This window comes from Epinephelus fuscoguttatus, linkage group LG13 (genome assembly GCF_011397635.1).
Source record: "Epinephelus fuscoguttatus linkage group LG13, E.fuscoguttatus.final_Chr_v1".
In the NCBI taxonomy this organism is placed as follows: domain Eukaryota; kingdom Metazoa; phylum Chordata; class Actinopteri; order Perciformes; family Serranidae; genus Epinephelus; species Epinephelus fuscoguttatus.
In genome coordinates this window covers 32905343-32923577 of record NC_064764.1, presented here as the reverse complement: position 1 = coordinate 32923577, position 18235 = coordinate 32905343, and the positions used below count along the sequence as shown (strand labels likewise).

The 18235-nt window shown below is 43.0% G+C and overlaps 1 protein-coding gene across 1 annotated transcript; it reads right to left on the bottom strand.

The window, feature by feature from the left end:
• Positions 1-1713: 1713 nt before the first annotated feature.
• On the bottom strand, positions 1714-17587 carry si:ch211-67e16.11 (uncharacterized). Its single transcript, XM_049595091.1, has 8 exons — positions 16150-17587; positions 13679-13951; positions 9427-9681; positions 7864-8034; positions 7333-7464; positions 5874-6040; positions 3836-4090; positions 1714-3338 (listed from the first exon to the last, which is right to left on the bottom strand). The coding sequence occupies exons 1-8, from the start codon at positions 16400-16402 to the stop codon at positions 3162-3164; spliced, it is 1683 nt and encodes a 560-aa protein (XP_049451048.1). The 5' UTR covers positions 16403-17587; the 3' UTR covers positions 1714-3161.
• Between the last annotated feature and the right edge of the window lie 648 nt (positions 17588-18235).

Below are 18235 nucleotides of genomic sequence, written 5' to 3'. Positions count from 1 at the left end.
TTATATTCATTGTCTTGTGTGGCGATCAGCAGTGATGTGGTGGTTCACTTTTACACTGTGATCTGTAGCCTATAGTTCGGCTTTAGCTTCTAACTATCTTTGTCTTTTTAACCTGTTGTTGCTGCTGAGTCAGTTTGACATCCTGGATATATCCTTCAAACACAGACTGTAGACCCCTCTGTCTGCTTCTCTCTGGAATCACTCTTTCATTCTTCCAAAAATATGATAATATTTCTTCAGGGAGTGCAGTTAGTTACAGTGTGGGCTCCATGCTTACTCCAACAGCTTGTTGGACCATCGCAAAGGGCGGGGCTCAGCATGTTTCCCAAGAATCAGCAGCTGTGATGCTCATCAGGTCGGTGCTATAGAGTTTGAAGCCAGATAAATAAATCTCATGGACGTCACTGATTTCTAAAAGTACTTTATTGACTAGATTGTGATTTGCTGCATGCAACTAGAAACATTTCTGCTAAATTACATCTCATACTCTGTACAGATCATTACACAAACTGTGAATATGCACATGTCAACTTGTTGGACACAGTTCTGGTCCAAAATGTCCCACGCATTTGGAAGGGTGTTCTTCCAATCAACTCCCATCTCTTGAATAAACAAATCTCTAATGTAAAACAGATCAGTACAATAACAGACATCAGTACAAACACAGCAGGGAGGGGATGAGATGTACACTGGGCCGTGGTATACATGGTTACTGGGATCAAGAAAGGACAGGAGGTAATGTACAGACACACATCACAGAGTACCACCAAATGTAGAGGACCACATGTACGTTTTTAGTGTAGGGACGGGTTAATATTAGAACGTGTGCATGTTTCATGTGATGCCTGTCTGTGATTGAGCACGCACACATACATACACACACGCAAGTTGTGCCCTTATTAAAATGCCATAGCCAGTCTGTGTAGCAGTGAGGGCAGTCTCAGTGCTTCATATCTTAATCATGACCACTGCCAACCAGTTTCTGTCTCAGTGTCTCTCTCTTTCCCTCCTCCTCAGGTTAAGAAGCATAAAAGGTCCTCCATCTCGAAATCTGCAAAATAAATTTACTGACTACAGGCACCAGTCTGCTTAAATGTTTGTTACCTTTTTTTTACAACCTGAATTTTATTTTGTAAGTTTGACCATCGTTCCTGTCAGACAATAGACAATAGAGACCACGGGGCAAACATGAACAATGACAGCTATCAAAAATGTGGTTCAGTCAATCGAGTTATACTGAGGATTCATTTAAAACTTGTCACTCAGGTTATTCACAAATGTTGTTGAGTATCAACTTTCCTCTCTAGAAAATCTGGTTGTGTGTTCAGTAGACCAAGGTTCATCTGCTTTCTCCGTGTGATTCTTACCTAATTTTACTGAGCATAACTACACCCACAGGGGCATTCAGCATGTCTCATTACCAGGTCGTCAGATACCAATGCTTTGTCATGCCCCTAGGGGTCCGATCGTGACGCACAAGGTTCCCTTTAGTGTAACTGTGTGACACACAGAGGAAACACTGCAGCACATGACACATTGCAACACATGATCAGTGTTGCGAACAACCTGGTTTCACTCTGAAGTCGTCAAAATCCGACACTTGGGCAGTGACTTGGGCAGCCATCCTATAACATCGGCATGATACGAAGGAGAGACGCGGCGGGACAAGAACTAAAGTTAAGGCGGCGAAAGTCCAAGTAGGGCGGGCAGGAGTGGTGATGGATGGGTCCAACAAACACCAACTTTCACCCTGGAGAGCGGCGTTTGTGTCCTGTAACATTACAAAGCCAAACCCTGTTCTTTTTTCCTAAACCTTACCACGTGCGTTTATTGTTGAAGGAAGAAAAGGTTAATTTGTGGTGTTGTACTGATGTAGTGTGTTTATTTTGAAAGAGACTGTATGTAAACGTTAAATTGCCTGTGAAAACAGAAGTGTATCTTGAAAGAAGACAATGCATGTAACAGGCAGAACTTAACTGTTGTCAACAACCAACGCACCCAGGGTACCTTGCACGTCATATCTGGACCATGACCAAACGTCAATATGTGACGAAGTCGGAGTGAGAATGTGTTGTCTAAACCTCACTTGCCTGCTGTACCCAGGAATGTCTCAAACAATACAGGCAGAGGGTGGAGTCTATATAGAAAAGTACACACTTCTAGTGAGTCATAAGTGGTGATTGAGAGGTCTAGACATTGTTTTTTGAAAATCCTGCAGTACACTGTTAACTGTGAGGTGCAGCTATAGAGACTACGATTTTTGTCCAACTGTGAGAACTTCTTCTCGAAAAATCTGTAGTGTTTCCATTTAGGTTTTTCTTTTGTGCAAATATGTTTTGGAGTTTTGTCAGTTTTTATATCTTGTGATGACATTATTCCAGTATTCAACTTTTTCAAACACTGTCAAAACAAAGAGACATAAAGAGGAGGAAAAACTGATGGATGGAGAAAGGAGTCAGATGCCAAAAAAAAGAAACACAAGAAGAAATTTAAGAAAGAAGAGAGGGAGGGAAATGGAGAAGGGGGGAGAAAAATGAGAAGAAGGACACAAAGTAGAGAAGCGGTTAGAGAACGAGATCAGGAAAGACAAGGAGCTGAGAGAAGGTGAAGCAAAGGACAGAATGAAGAGAGGAGGGAAAGAAGGAGGAAGATGTAACTGTTGTAGAGATAAAAATAGAGAAAGATGATTGGCTCTCAAATGTTTAAGTGCCCAGGAGATGTGGCATAGCACACACACGCACACACACACACACACACACACACACACACAGACATGCACACACATACTGACCCAAGCATAAGCTAGCACTGGTGTAAGAGAGTGGTTGTCCTCCCGCTGAACTCACAAACACACGTACGCTTCACATGGTGTTCAGGACACTCCTGTTGGGATGAGCTGTCATCGCCATGGTTACTGTCTGAGTTAGGACAGAACACACACATACACATACACATACACCAAGTCAACCAAGCACACTAAGTCCTAAGTTAATATACTGGCAGATATGCATGTCTGCACTGCAAACGCCCTGTGTCAGTCTGTGTGTGTTTGTGTGTGTGTGTGTGTGTGTGTGTGTGTGTGTGTGTGTGCATGTGTGTCCATAATTAATTTGCTTCTCACTCAGCCTCTCACTCTCTCAGTCAGTCTCAGTGTCTCTGTCTCAGTTGGTCCTCCTGTGTTTCTGGTGCCAGAGCGCGGTCGGCAGGTTCTGGCAGCCCTGGTATTCTCGCCGCATCTCGCCATCCGTCAGAGGTGGCGTGGCATTGCAGGGGGCGCCGGCCAGTGTCACATTTAAGAGGCCAGCCCATGGCTCCAGGAGGTGAGACATCCCAGGACCCTGATGATGACATCATAGGTGGGAGAGGTAATTAGAAGATTCAGTTTCAGTTTCAGTCAGAAACACTTTAGTCAAAGAAAACTTTTTTTTCCATTTGCAGTATCATATTTGGCGGTATGGCTCTGTTCTGGGGCCTCTCTGCTTTTCCTATGCCTACACAAAAAGTCTAAGCTTAAGGTGGAAAGAGCACATCTCCCTGCCCTTCCACACGCCTGCATGGAAAGCCTAAGGCTAAGGACATTTGTGCTAAATTTGAGGAAACTCCCTTCAGGCTTTCTTGATACATCCATTTAAGTGAATGATACTGACACAAAGTCACAGTGACCCTGACCTTTAAACACCAAAATCTAATCAGTTAATTACTGAGTCCAAGTGAACATTTGTGCCGAATTTTAAAAAATTTCATCAGGTATCAGGATCACAACCCAACAACATACTGCCTTTGGCCACAGCTATTGTCGGCGTGGAGGAATAAGAATATAAACGTGATGAATTACCTTTCCCAGGTGGTCCAGCAGGCAGCTCGCAGGGCTGATGTAGGACCAGCTGCCAGGGTTCAATCTCTGTTGGTTGTGGGTCTGCCGTGTCTGGCTTTGGATCAAAACCACGTTGGGGTGTTTCTGAGACCCCCGCAGCCTCTTTGACAGAACGCCGCTGTAGCTCTGATCCACAAACAGCAAAACACGAGTTGCCCTGCAGCCAGCCAGGTCGGCCAGCAGCTCGTTGACTGAATATCGTTCCTTCAGATCAGCCTGGAAAGAAATTAAGTGGAGGAAGAGACTTGGTGTCAAAACATAAGGAATAACTTCTGAATTCCGAATTTTTGGTCATCTCCTAATATACATATTCTGATATGTAACCATAAAATGGAAAATACATGTCTGTTTTCGACTATGTTATCACTTATTCCTGGAATTGATTTTAGATGATGCCTGTTTGTTGTAATTGCTCAGGTAACCTGTATGTCTGGCTTCTATGCTGTGTTAATATCATATTATTTAGACCATTGTTACGAACTGCTGAGTGGGAAACACTGTTCAATTAGCCAGCCTCCTAGATGTATCCCCAAATGTTCCAGGGTGCTATGTTCCCCAGATTTATATGGTACATAATGGGAACATGGCAAGGGGTCCTATGTTCTCAAGGTCCTCTGTTCTCGCAGTTCTACGTAGGTGCTCTTCCAAAGTCCTATGTTCATAAGGTTCTATGTTCCCCAGATCTATATGGTCCTTGGTGTAAACATGACCAAGGGTCCTATTTTCCCAATATCTTGTGTTTCCAGGGTCCATTCCCAATGTTCCCAATGTCTTATGCTCAGAATTCTATGTCCCCAAGGTCCTGTGCTCACAGAGTCCTAAGTTTCCCAAATGTATATGGTACATAATGGGAACATGACCAAGGGTCCTATATTCTAGATCCATTCCCATGGTCATATGTTCCCAAAGTCCTATTTTCCCAAGATCCTATGCTGCCAGGGTCCTATGCTCCTCAAACGTATATGGCATATGATGGGAATAGGACCAAAGGTTCTCTATTCCCAAGGTCCTATGCTTCCCGCGTCTTATGTTTGAGGTCCGTTTCCATGGTCATATGTTCCCAAGGTCCTAAGGATCCTATGTTCTCCAGTTCTACACATGTGCTATCTCAGGGTCCCTATGTTCTATGTGGAAACCTAAAAAAGATGTTACCCATTTCTGAATTTACTTCATATGTCATAGGCTAGGTTAGGGGACGATAATCATGATTCTGAGTCATGTAGCTGCACTCAGCCTTAACGTAGGTACTCTTTTTGTATGGAAAATGAATCCCAAATATATTTCAGCCCTAAATATAAAATAATAACAATTCATAAACCAATTAATTAACCAAATAAAATAATCTGGAAAAATAAATACACATTTTATGGTTAGCTAACATGTTTGTCGTATTATACACGCTAAATACCAGTTGTATGAACTTTATGATTCTCATCCTTCAGGTTTCACTTAAAAAATGTACTAACAAAAAAACAAAATTCAAATTCCTGTTTATCAGGGTGTGTTTACAGCCATAATCTCAGCCTGCTGGACCCAGTGTGACCATGTTGAACATTTCTCTGTAATAACTGCTTTCAACCAGATGAGCTCATATCCTCATTCTGAGAAACAATGACAGGAATACTGTTGTCTGGGTGGTCCGTGTGTGTGTGTGTGTGTGTGTGTGTGTGTGTGTGTGTGTGTGTGGTCAGAGAAATCATCTTATCAGGCTGATAATGGCTCCCATGTGAGTCCGATACATCATTTTCCATTCAGTGTTGGGCATCTGCTTTAAAGTCTTTATCTGTGTGTTTGCTCGACACTGCTGCGTGATATCCCCTCACACACACACACACACACACACACAAACAATTTTAACTGTCAGTATAGGGGAAAATACCAGTGTACAACTTGAGTGGCAGCAACAATGTACAACTAAGAAATGTCCGCCTCTTTCCATTAAATTATTTTCTTCTATTCATCTTTTTCACTGATCACCATGTGTGCGTGTGTCTCTTACAATGCCGTTGAGGTTGGCGTCCCACAGCAGCATAGTGCCGTCGTTGCGTGTTGGCGAGTTTAGGTAGATAACCAGTGTGTCAGCACAGTGCTGCTTCCTGCAGACGTACGACACATGGTTACGAATCACTGCTTTCTCCGTCGCCGAGTACACACCCTCTACGTCCTCTGTGAGGGGGAGGAAACAGGAAAGAAGAGTTAGAATGTTGTAGAGATGGTCGGTTGGTCTGTCCAATCTTGGCTGTTTTGGAATCAAACAGAGGAAAACCTGCTCACAGCTAGCTTTTCTTTGTCTACTGCAAAATCAGTTTTATTTCTTATTTAGCTGGTCTTACTCCTAGAGTGTCAAAAGATGGCTCTTGGGCAGTGTGATACAAGGGACACCTTTGGCGTCTATATAACATGGACCAGGTTTTCAACCAACTCCAATTTAAACCCATCCATGTCATTATTAGATAATCAGAGCAAAGAACGTAGTATAAAGAGTACCAAAGTCTGCTTAGGGTGGGTGGAAGGGGGATGGATGGGTCCAACAAGCACAGGACTTTGACCCAGGAGACTGGTGCTAGTGTCCCATGAGAAACGAAGGATGCTTTCAGATCTAGTGTTTGCTTGCTTTGGTTCCAATGAGGGACTAATTTTGTCACACAGTTGTATAATTGCCTGGAGTTGGTTCGTGTTCTCACAACAGAATTTACAAGTTTGATTCAGTTCAATTGAACTCAAGTTCATTTGCCCCCCTAAATGCGGTTTGTTTGGGCAGGTGTGAACACAGCAATCACACTCAGGTGCGCACCAACGAACTCTGGTGCGGTTCTTTGTGGTGAGAATGTGTTCCGACCTGGATGTGAACCAACTGCAGTCACATGACACATTGTTTGGGTTAAACATGAGCATGTTACAGTCCTGGAGGATTATTAATGTGCACCTCCTCCTGTACTGCCTTAATATGCACATTCAGCACATCCAATGCATCAAAACATTGTTTTCTAGTTGGAGCTGCGCCTCGTTTTCAAACTGTATGCTTTGACTAAAATGAACAATGACAGCAATATAGTCCACGATGAGCAGCGCTAAAATCAACCTGCGTAGTTGTCCCTCCATTGTGACATTAGAAAGTGTCACATTTATCTTGCAAGTGTACTCTTCTTCAACGTTTGCTTTACTTCCTGGATTTTTCCCACATGGAAATTCTGACCAATCAAGAGCAGCTTTCTCACACAAGGCATTTGATCTAGTCCACTTGTAAATGCTGCCGTGAGAACACGAACCAACTCTCGGCAATTATACAACTTTGTAACAAAATTAGTCCCTGATCCGGACCGAAGCAAGACAACTCTAGGTCCTCTGTTTGTTGGTTCAGTTGCCTGGTCCAAATCAGGGGTGACAGTGACAGTGAAGTAATAGTCTCACAGGATTTTTTGAACAAAATGTTTTTGCCATAAGCAACACAGTCCTACCAGGAAGCTGTCCACTGCTGGCAAAGAAGGTCTTGATGTGATCTTTATGGAAGCCGTTGTTCTGCAGCATCCTGTAGAACCTCTGAAGATTCTGAACATGACGCTGGAATGTCATCTGCTGCTGCCAGCCACCTGCAGCGTACACACACACATTATCAAAGGGCACAGCAGTCCTGTCTGTATTAGCGGTTTGATTTTGATTAGCCACAACAGAGTGTCTTCTGCCAGAGAAACAGCAGCGCCAGAAAACCAGGCTCTGTGTCTGTCTAACATCAGCTTGGGGAGCCACACGCAACTTGTTTTTTGGTGCTGAGTCACAATGTTCCCTGATATTTGATTAACGCAGGTGGTGCAGAGACTTGTAAGCTGCTGTAACTGTGTTTAACACTGATTGCGTTTTGTTCCATTAGGAAGATATTAAGGCTTACATTGAGATACTGGGGGCATATTTGACGAGATTGTCAGGTGTCTGTTGGGTGATTTCTGGTGAGAACAAGGCAAATATGAAAAAGCACACCCAAACTGTCGTACCTGAGATGAGCACAGCATGGTCACAGGTCTGGTAGAGCCGACAGGAGAGGTGAGTGGCCAGCGGCTGCTGGTGGCAGCGTCTGGTGTTTTTATTTAGCTCACAGCTTGAGACGGGCAAACTGGGAGAGCCCATCGGCAGCGGCTGAGGGCACCTCGCAAACTCCGCGTGGTCTGTTGGAGCAGAAAGCAATGATGTCAGACAGCAATATCTAAATAGAGCAGAGCTTCAGCACTAAAACATTCAATTTCCTGACATCAGGTCCAATCTTTCTTGGTATGTCAGTGTGCTCAGTGGACAGTGGGTTTAATTGGGCACAATCAAAAAGTAAGGTATACTTAATCTCCACATGTTTACAGCATGCCAGAGGTGGGTTTGTGGTTTTATTGTGAGGATTGTCTATGTTTGCCATAACAGAACGATAACATTTTCCCAGCAGTTTTTCTCACGAGGCCCAGGTTGTTGGCAGAGGCTGCAGGTGTGGGTGGTCTTGGCATAACATGAGAATAATTCTGAATTTCACTCCAAAAAGCCTCCTACCAGGAAAAGTGCAACAGAATGCCTATCAACCTATGAAGCTCAACAATATAACATCCTTAATTTTAGCAAGACTATTTGACAACATGTTAGAGTGTTTTCCTCAAATCTAAAACATACTATAAACTCAACTTGATTGCTTGAAATGGATATTCTGTTACCAGGAGGAGGATGTATAAAGGGTGGGTTCGGTATTTTCCAACCTGGGCTCTATTTTCCCATGTCTTTGTGTGTAAATGATTAATGGAAACAGCAAGTTTTGGCCCAGTATTGAGCCTGAGGGCTGCAGCTGGCAGCAAGAAACAGGCTGCAATGTAGCCACTTGGGAATTGTTCGTAACGTCAATTTACGTTCACCAAAAACACAAATTTTGCCATTGACAGGCTCAGATTGTTATTCTAAGTATTTGACCACTTATAGAAAGGACCCTACAGAGATCGACCTTTTTATTAAAGTTCCTTTTAGAGTAAGATCCTTTTTGTTTAACCAGAAATGGACCAGAAATTGCCATCACCAAACTCACCAGACTCTATTTAAATAAGCAGTAATTTTAGCGTGCATAGAGCCGGCATATTGTCACATCTAACTCGGTGAATTAAGGGTTCATTTCAACAAAAACAGAGCCGGTGATTGTTGGAACAGTGGGAAGATGAACAAAGACTGTTTGGAAGACAGTTTGGTAAGGATGGCGATGGTGATTTCTGGTCTCTTTCTGGTTAAACAAAAAGGATTTTGTCATGTCAAATTTGGCACTGATATTCAGGATCCCCAGAGGATGAATCCTAATGACTTTGGTGATCTCGTAACTTTTCTTTAGCACCACCAACAGGTCGACATTTCTGGTTGTAAGTGAAATATCTTCACAACTATTGCATGAATTGTGATAAAATTTGATACAGACAATAAATCAATTAATTAATAATGTTGGTAATCCCTAAAAGTTTCATCTAGCTCATCTGTCATTAGGTCAAAATTAATATTTTGGTTTATAACCAAATACCTGGTAAAGGGAATGATTTAAAACCTACCAACACATCTAAGTCTCTGCGTTCGGTTGCTGTCTCCGACTCCGACCACTAGTGGAAGGAAGTGGACTTCACAGAGCCCTCCAACGGCCCGCTCCACCAGACGGCTCCCACTGCTGGAAGCAATGGTACTACCCCGCAGTGCCCCGCCTGCTAACCGACTGTGTCCATTACCCATAAGTCTCTCTGGCCCGGCTTGCCGACGCTTTAGCTGGTTCTGACAACGACCCTTCAAAGCCAGAGTCAAACACTCGTCACCTGAGGATACAGAAATGGGAAGACATGTTGATGAGAGCAGTGCAGCAAAGAGGAAGATCAGTGGGGGGCAAACACTGTCCGCTTGGGCTCCCCATCTCAGCTGAAAAGGTAAAAATGTATTGTTGATATCAAACCAAATCAAATGTGTTACAGGCTCAACTGATTCTTGAGTCCCCCTCCCCCTTGTACTGTAAATCTATTCCAAGGGGCAAAGGGACACTCAAAACCAAGGGGTAGGGGTAAAAATAATACACAGCGTTGGGCCTAAGATGGTTTTTCTGTAATTGTGCACATGATAAATAAAGAATCTGTACTTGAACTTTTCTTCCTCCCTCTCCCTCTTTCTTTCAGTCCTCACCAAGTTAAATGAGGTCTATAAAAAGTTTCACTCTAAAAGACTTTGGTCCAAAACCATCTACAGGACCCAGCAGGGGGCACAGTGCTGTGTGTGTGTGTGTGTATGAATAATTGACAGGTGTATGTTCGTGTAACACAGGGCCAAATTCACCTCAACATCTGGCCCTAACCTCTCTCACAGCGGGAGGTCAACAACTTGCACTTTCAAACACGTCTCTTTTACAGGTCTTGTGAGGACTATCACAGAATACATGCACTTCCTGTCCCTTTCGACTATTTCTACATGAATAAAGCACTTTGGAAACGTTACTTTAACTCTCACTTTTGGCCTTTTATCGACACTAAAGCTTTTGTTTACCATCACCAAAAGTGGAGCTTTTTAGAAAAGCTCATGGTTGATTGTCAACGCTTTTACAAATATGACCAAAATACTCTCACTTTGCCTTCAGTGTCACGAACACTGCTTTGTTACTTCTCCTGAATGTCTCTGTAAAGCACCACAGTATGTTGCTGTGTATGATGGGCAGCTAAAAGAGCTTGGTCTCACTCTGAAATCGTCGAAATCCGACACTTAGGCAGTGACTTGTGGCCTCAGAAACCAACGAAAAAGCTGTCCTTTAACATTGGCATGATACACCACCAGTTGCCGTTATAGTTTAATGGCACCTGGTGGTGTCAGCGGGAAACGTGGCGGGACAAAGACGAAATTTAAGGCGGTAAAAGGCCAAGTGGGGTGGTAGATGGGTCCAGCAAACACCAACTTTCACCCAATAGAGCGGTGCAGTGTCCTGTAAGATTCTACAGTTCTTTTTTCCTAAACCTAACCACATGTTTTGTTGCCAGACCTAACCATGGGCTTTTGTTTCCTAAACCTAGCCATGTGCTTTTGTTGCCTAAACCCAACCATGTGTTTTTGTTTCCTCAACCTGACCATGTGCTTTTTTTGCCTAAACCTAGCCACATACTTTTGTTGCCTAAACCTAACCGTATGCTTTTGTTGCCTAAACCTAACCGTATGCTTTTGTTTCCTAAACCCAACCGTGTGCTTTTGTTGCCTAAACCTAACCATGTGCTTTTGTTTCCTAAACCCAACCGTGTGCTTTTGTTTCCTAAACCTAACCATGTGCTTTTGTTGCCTAAACCCAACCGTGTGCTTTTGTTGCCTAAACCTAACCATGTGCTTTTGTTTCCTAAACCCAACCGTGTGCTTTTGTTTCCTAAACCTAAGCGTATGCTTTTGTTGCCTAAACCTAACCGTATGCTTTTGTTTCCTAAACCCAACCATGTGCTTTTGTTGCCTAAACCTAACCAAGTGCTAGGGTAGCATTCACATCGTATCTGGACGTGGAAAGTCCATGACGAAAGCATCAGTATCTGACGAGGTTGGAGTGAGAATGTGTCGGTGTTGTATGTTTTGAAAGCCCCGAGGAAGACCTGCGGTGGTCAAAACATGTCGGCTCTTTTATTGATTTAGCCACGACAATAAAGGATTTTTAATATTTCCTTCCTCGTTTTTGCCTGTATCGACTTCTTGTTGCTCCTGTTGTTTCCCATTCTCCACAAGCACCCGACACAAGATTTTAATCTATGTTTGTATAGGTGCAAAATTGCGTTTCAATCATTTGTAAAAAATGTTAGTTAGTTAGTTAGTTGAAGTTTACAGTAAATCCTCAGTGGTGCACTGAGACAAAAGAAAAAGAGTTACAGATGACACACTTAAAAAATAATTAAGTGTGGATGGACAAATAAGACATTATTGGATATACTCCTGTAAGTGAGGCCATGACTTGATTCAGGCTTTCAGACCTGAATGCCTTACCTGAACCCTCACTCTGAACATGAAGGACAGTTTCAGTAGAATAAACTGGAATCATCCTTCAATTTTAACTTGATATTGAAATATAATTCTGAAAGAAGTCCTAAAAACCCATAAACCTCAAGTTGGTTATCACAAATGCAATAACACACACACAAGCACACAGAGATATATCAGATGTTGCTGTGGGCATAAAGTGCTGAAGAGGTAGCTGCAGGTGGACTCCCACTGAGCAGGAAAGTGTCTTTAACAATGAGCTATAAATGGAGCTTTCAGAGGGTGAGACCACGCACATCCAACTTTAACTTTCTCTTCTGCTTCAGCTAAAGGCAAACTACACTTACACATGCTATAAAAAGGCATACACACACTAAATATGCACACACAGACAGCACACACATGCAGATTCATGCACATTAGCTGCAGTACAAACTGTAATAGGGACTCAGCAAACACCTTATTTAAAGATTAACTGTTTTGATTATAGAATATGAAGTCATACGTCAAACTTTTTGGACATGTTATTGTTCCTGCCACAGTGGTATTCAGACAAACTAATCATGATAAAAAGCTTAGATCCATGTGACTTGGCAGTTGAGAGCTGGATTACAGACCCCGCTGCAGTCCCTCCACTTACATACCTGAACATTAACTATCTTGTTTTTGGACGGAGTGCATACCATAGGCTGTATGGTGCGTACACTTTGCTAATAGAGATAACAGAGCACGATCCTTGGAACATTCCAACCCCGTCTCACTCGGCGTGACGTAACTTCACATTCTCTGTTCCCTCATGTGCTGGTACGAGGGATGGAAAGGAGTCCCTAGAAGGGAGTTTAAAGAGGCTGCTCTGAAGTTAGCATGCAGGAAAGCATCATGTAAACCAGTGATACTTAACTAGTGGCCTGTGGGGCATATCTGGACCATGACAGGATGCAGGGTAGCCCCCCCTCCCAGCCATTTTCTAATTCACAATGAAACTAAAATTATTCACAATGGAAGTTTTTTGTACTTTTTTGCCAGAGAAGGATCCCCTGGACCCATGACAGAGGTCCGAGCTAAGCCCCAAAAGTCCTTGGATCCTAGAAACGTCCCTGTGATCATCCGACCTGTGTGGGGCTTTTACAACTGGCCCCTGGCCTTCTGGCATTTTGCAAATGTGATCCTTGGGCAAAGCAACTTGAGGATCCCTGATGTAAACCATCCCTGAGGGGTTTTTCACCTGTGTGGCTTAAAGACTTTATAAACTCTCCTGATCCCCAGCCTTCTTTCCCCTCTGCTGGCAGCCAACCTGTACTCTGGGCTGTGAGCAACTAGCTTCCACTTCAACCTGCAATCTGGTCCACTAACCTTGGGTTCCCCACCACCTTCCTGTTCAGAGCTGCAAGGCTGCTATCTTTGCGTCATGATCCCGTCTTTTCTGAGTATTTTAGCCCTTTGCCTGCTTCCCAGTTGGCAAACCTCCAGCCTGCAATCCAGTTGGCTAGCCTCTGGCCCGCAAGCCTCCACCTTGTACCCCAATTGGCTAGCTTCTAGCATGCTAGCTGCAGCAAACTGGCCTTCAGCATTGTGGCCATCAGCATACTGTCCTTCAGCCTGAACTTTGGCCCACTTACTTCAGCCTTCATCCCAGTCAGCTAGCCTCTGAAGGCCAGGATTGGAGTTAAAAACATTTACAATATTGTAAAGTGTAATGGACCTAGAACAGATCCCTGTGGCACCTCATTTGTGATTACTCACACTACTACTTTTGCTCCTGTCCTCTGACTTCTATCACCACCACTAAAATAACAACACCACTACCATTAGTGTCTTCTGACTTACCCAGGTAAATGCCATCCAGGTGGGAGCATCTCTTCTTCGTCACATTCACATCCACATAGAAGAGGACCACTGGGTGTCCAAAGTTCTCCCCGGGGCTCGGATCCAGTACCAGCACGGCATCATGGGCCGTGGAGCCGGGGAAAGGCTGCTGGTGTCTGTGGGAACCATCTCCTCCATTCAGCACCTGGCTGACACTAAAACCTCCCCGTGGTTTGGAGCTCATGGAGCCACTTGAGGAGTCTGGTAGGATGGCCAGAACTTTGCCTGAGTTACCTAGAGGGTTTTGGAAGAATAGACTGTTACTAGGAAAATGAACTATATAAGATTATTGTGCATAAGTGTGTTATTGTAAACATAAAGTAATATAATATAGGAATACCTCACATCACTTTAAAAGAATCAACAAGGAATCAAACTCTGTAAAGTCACCCAATCATTACTGATCACCACAGACACTCTTAGACCCAATAGGTAGATTACATATTGTATTAATATTATACTGACACCATTTGAGGTATACCATTTCAAACAATGACTTCACTTTGACTTTAACTATATTGAGTAACACTGTAACAGTATAATATATGACAGAAATAATTCCTATTCAACATGGTCACAATAAACTCAAACTGAGTTAAACATTTGAGAATATTTGTTCAATGTTTGATATGTTAATGTTCAATTAGTATTAATTTTAAATTACTTTATATATTTATATTATAATTTCAAAACGTATTTATTATTTAAAAATAATTAAATACATGTTGATTTTAACTTTTTACACACAGACCTTTCCACAGCAGACATTTTGAGTTGTCATAGTAGAAAAAGCACAGGTGTTTATAATGACATCAACAATGGCTCTATTCTATTCAAGTCTCCCAGTGAGCCATGACAGTGTGACAGTGAGCCAGCATGCACAAAACTGAAGCAGCTAAACAGAGTTCAGACATCAGACATACTTTGACGAGTTAAAATGTCTTTTGTGACAAAAGGTCAATTCTTTATCCAAATTTTGATTAGTTGCTACATGAACAAACGATTTATTATGGAGATTTTAATTGCATTTTGTATTTGTTTTTGAACAATCACTGTTAGAATAAATGAATATAATGTTAGAATTTAAATAATGACACTAATCAAAACCAATCATATTTAAATAAATAGATCATTAGAATTAATATTAAGAGTACATTATGAAGTGGTCTGGCAAACTTGAACATTAAAGCTGGGGTAGGCAGTTTTCTTATGGCATCACTGGGCAAAGATCCCATAATAAACTTTGAGCATATTGTAATTCAAGTGGACTGAGAAGAAGCTAGACTTCTGCACCTCCTCTTGGCTCTGTGTTCAGGCTTTAGAAAATCTAGCCTTTGATGAGAGACTTTGGCCAGTCACGCAGATGCGTGTGCACATCCATTGGTTAGAGGTCTGATTCAATGGCAGAAATTCCTTAAGAGAAAGTTGATATTCCAGCATTGGCAACAACTGTCTACACTGCAAAGCAACCCAAAAAAGGAAGACGGACTTATTAAAAAGAGTCTGAAAAAAAAAAAACAAAAAACAAAAACACGTGTCAGTATCAGTCAAGAGTTTCAGAGTTGAAGAAAAAATGTTGCTAATACTTCAGCCTTCTACGAATCAAAACCAAAGGTTCACAGCTGCAGCTTCAAGTTCACGTTTATGTAGCCAACAGTAGCGAGAGCCTTGAATCACAGTGTGTCATTAGCCTCGCTCCCCGCCACTATAGACCACCTTGCTGGTGAAGAGAGTGGGCAACAGCTCCCAGAGACTGACTTTTGGTCAGCGAACACAGTAACTCAAATCCAGCCAGCACAAACCCCAGTTCCAGGGGACCAGACAGCCCCGACTCCCCGCCGGATCAGCAAACTTTCTGTTGCTGCCGTTACACAGGTTAGACCCGGCGGTGCTCCTGGCCACCAGCCCGCTGTGACACCTTGCACTTGCAAGTTTGGACTGGCCGAATTCAAGCCACTGCTGCTGATCAAAGGTATGTAGCAGTGTGGATGGCTAATTCACATCTCATCTGCTAACAGAGAGAGAGAGCGCAGGGGCAAGAGGGGCTGAACAAGGTGCTATGTGCAAGTCTCCAATGAAATAAGGTTAAATAAATCAGTGTGGGAATCAAGTGCCTTATGCCCGTGGTCATGTGGTGGTAGGGGCTTAGGGCAGAGAGGAGAGAGTTGCGGGAGGGTTACTTTCTTAAATTCCACCATTTTTGCTGATTTTTCCTTCTTAATACCTTTATTATTAGAGAGCTGATTTCATTGTATTTCCCACTTCAATATGGGCATTTAAACACATCTGAAAATAGTTTGACAGAAAACTTGAACATCTTTTGGTTGTACATTGTATAATTTGCCTCATCGGCTGCTACAAACTTCACCAAACTTAACTCAGTAATAAACCAACAAACCAACCCAGTGATGTGTGGCCTTTGCCCTCCCTACCTGCAGCTGTGCGCAGCTCTGACACGTAGACAGCCACGGCGGACAGTGGCAGGTGGGCGAGCCTCCTGCACTCGGCCTCGGACAGCGAGGACATGCGGAGGCACCGGTCCAGCTGGTCCCACTGCAGTGACTGGAGGCCTGAGCGGACCCAGCGCTCCAGCCGGCCCGGGGCCACGCTGCCCGTTGGGGCCACTGCTGCGATGTGGAGGACAAAGATGGAGAGAGGAGCTGCAAGAAGCACCAGGAACCTCATTGTCACACCTGGGTCCTTCTTTTTCTCTCCTCTTGAATTTTCCTTTTAAACTGGATTCTTCTTCTTCTTCAGTCCTCCTTTTTTATTCTGCTTTTGTTCTTTAGTCCTTATTCTTTTGATTTGTCCTTGTTTCCCTCTTTACCCTTCCTTTTCTTCTTGGTTCATCCTTTTTTATCTGCTTTAAACCGCCTTGTCCTCTTTTTTCCTCCCTTTTTCCTCCTTAGTCTCCTTTTATTCCTCTGGATCCTATTTATTCCTTTACTTTTGACTCTTCGCTCCTGCGTTTCTGTGGCTTCTTTTGATGCTTTTGGTTGGTCCTTGGACTTTTCCTTCAGCAAACTGCAAAATCAGACAGTTTTAATTCTTTTCTTCCCTCGCTTTCAGGATCATTTATTCAAATCTCCAACCAAAAAGTGAAAATGAATTATTTTCCTTGATTTTTCTCAGCTGACAAACTGATATTCCTTCTCTAGTTATTTCCTTTTCTTCTTTTTTTATCCAGACTTGAGAGAGTGAAGTTCTCGAAACGTCCTCCTCTTCTGTCTCTTAGTTTTCCGTTTTATTCCACTTGTGTATTCCTCTTCTCGATTAGGAAAAATAGCAAAAGCAGGACACTTGTGGTTGAGCTTTTCTTCAGTCACTCAATCTTTATTTTCATCTCTTTATCTTCTTCTTTTATCTCTTCTTTTCTTTGCATCTGAGTGGATGCAACATCCTCTTTTGGCTGTTCCTACAATGAAACACTCTTCTCTCTTTTCTCCCGTCAGTTTCTCTTCTTTATTCCTCTTTCCAGAGGGGGCAATAAATGAAATAGTCCACAAAGGCGTCAATTAAGACTTTTTCGTTGTTCTTGATAGACTTCTCTTCTTCTTCTGATTTATCCAGCTGAGCCAGAACAGTTTCAGACTCTGAGGTTAAAGATCATCCAGGAATCAGAAAATGTCGTCCACATAACCTCACTTCTCAGAGGACAGATCCTGTTTTCTTCTTCTCCTCTCTCAGCTTGTCCTCCTGACGACTCATTGCTCTCAGTGACACTTGAGACTGGATCCTCCTCAGCTCTCAGGACAGAAGTGCTGCGGCTCAGCCCGCTCAGTGCTCAGCTTCAGTCTGCTCACTCCCTCCTCGTCTCTTTATCTCTCCCTCCCTCTTTCTCTCTCTCTGTCTGCAGGCTCTGACATGCCAGAGGGAAAGAAGGAGGGATATGAAGAGAGAGGAGTCCAGTAAGGAGGGAAGGATGAGTGGATAAGGATGGACAGGAAAGGAGGGAAGGAAAGATGTGAGGAAATGAAGGAAGAAGGGAGAAGGGAAGACACTGGGGACCAAGGGGAGAGGCAAGAGTGGAGGAGAGGATGGATGACGAGAAGGAAGGAAAATGAGGGAGTTGAGGGAGTGTTTTGGAAAGGAGGAAAAAGAGGAAAGGATGGAAGGAGGGAAAAAGATAGAAAAGTGGGCTGAAGTGAAAAGAAGAAGAGAGGGAGATGTCGAGAGGGAGAGAAGGTGGACAGGTAGGAAAGAGGAAAGGAAAAGTGAAATTAAAGATTTACTTGACTTTATTTACTTGTTTTAATTATTTTTTATGTTTTTGTTTTTAATTTTTATTTATTTTATTGCAAATAAAGAAAATTGCATTTAGAAGTGGGAACAAGAGAAACAGAGGGGAAGAAAGAACAGATTAAAATGATGGCGAGGAAGAAAAAGAAGGACCGAGGAAAGAACAGAGGAAAGGAAACATGGAGGAGGTGAGCAGAAAGGGGAGGAAAGAAAGGAAAAGAGATGAACTGCCAAAAATGAGAAAAGTAGAAGGAGGAAGAGAAAAAATGAAGAGGGAGG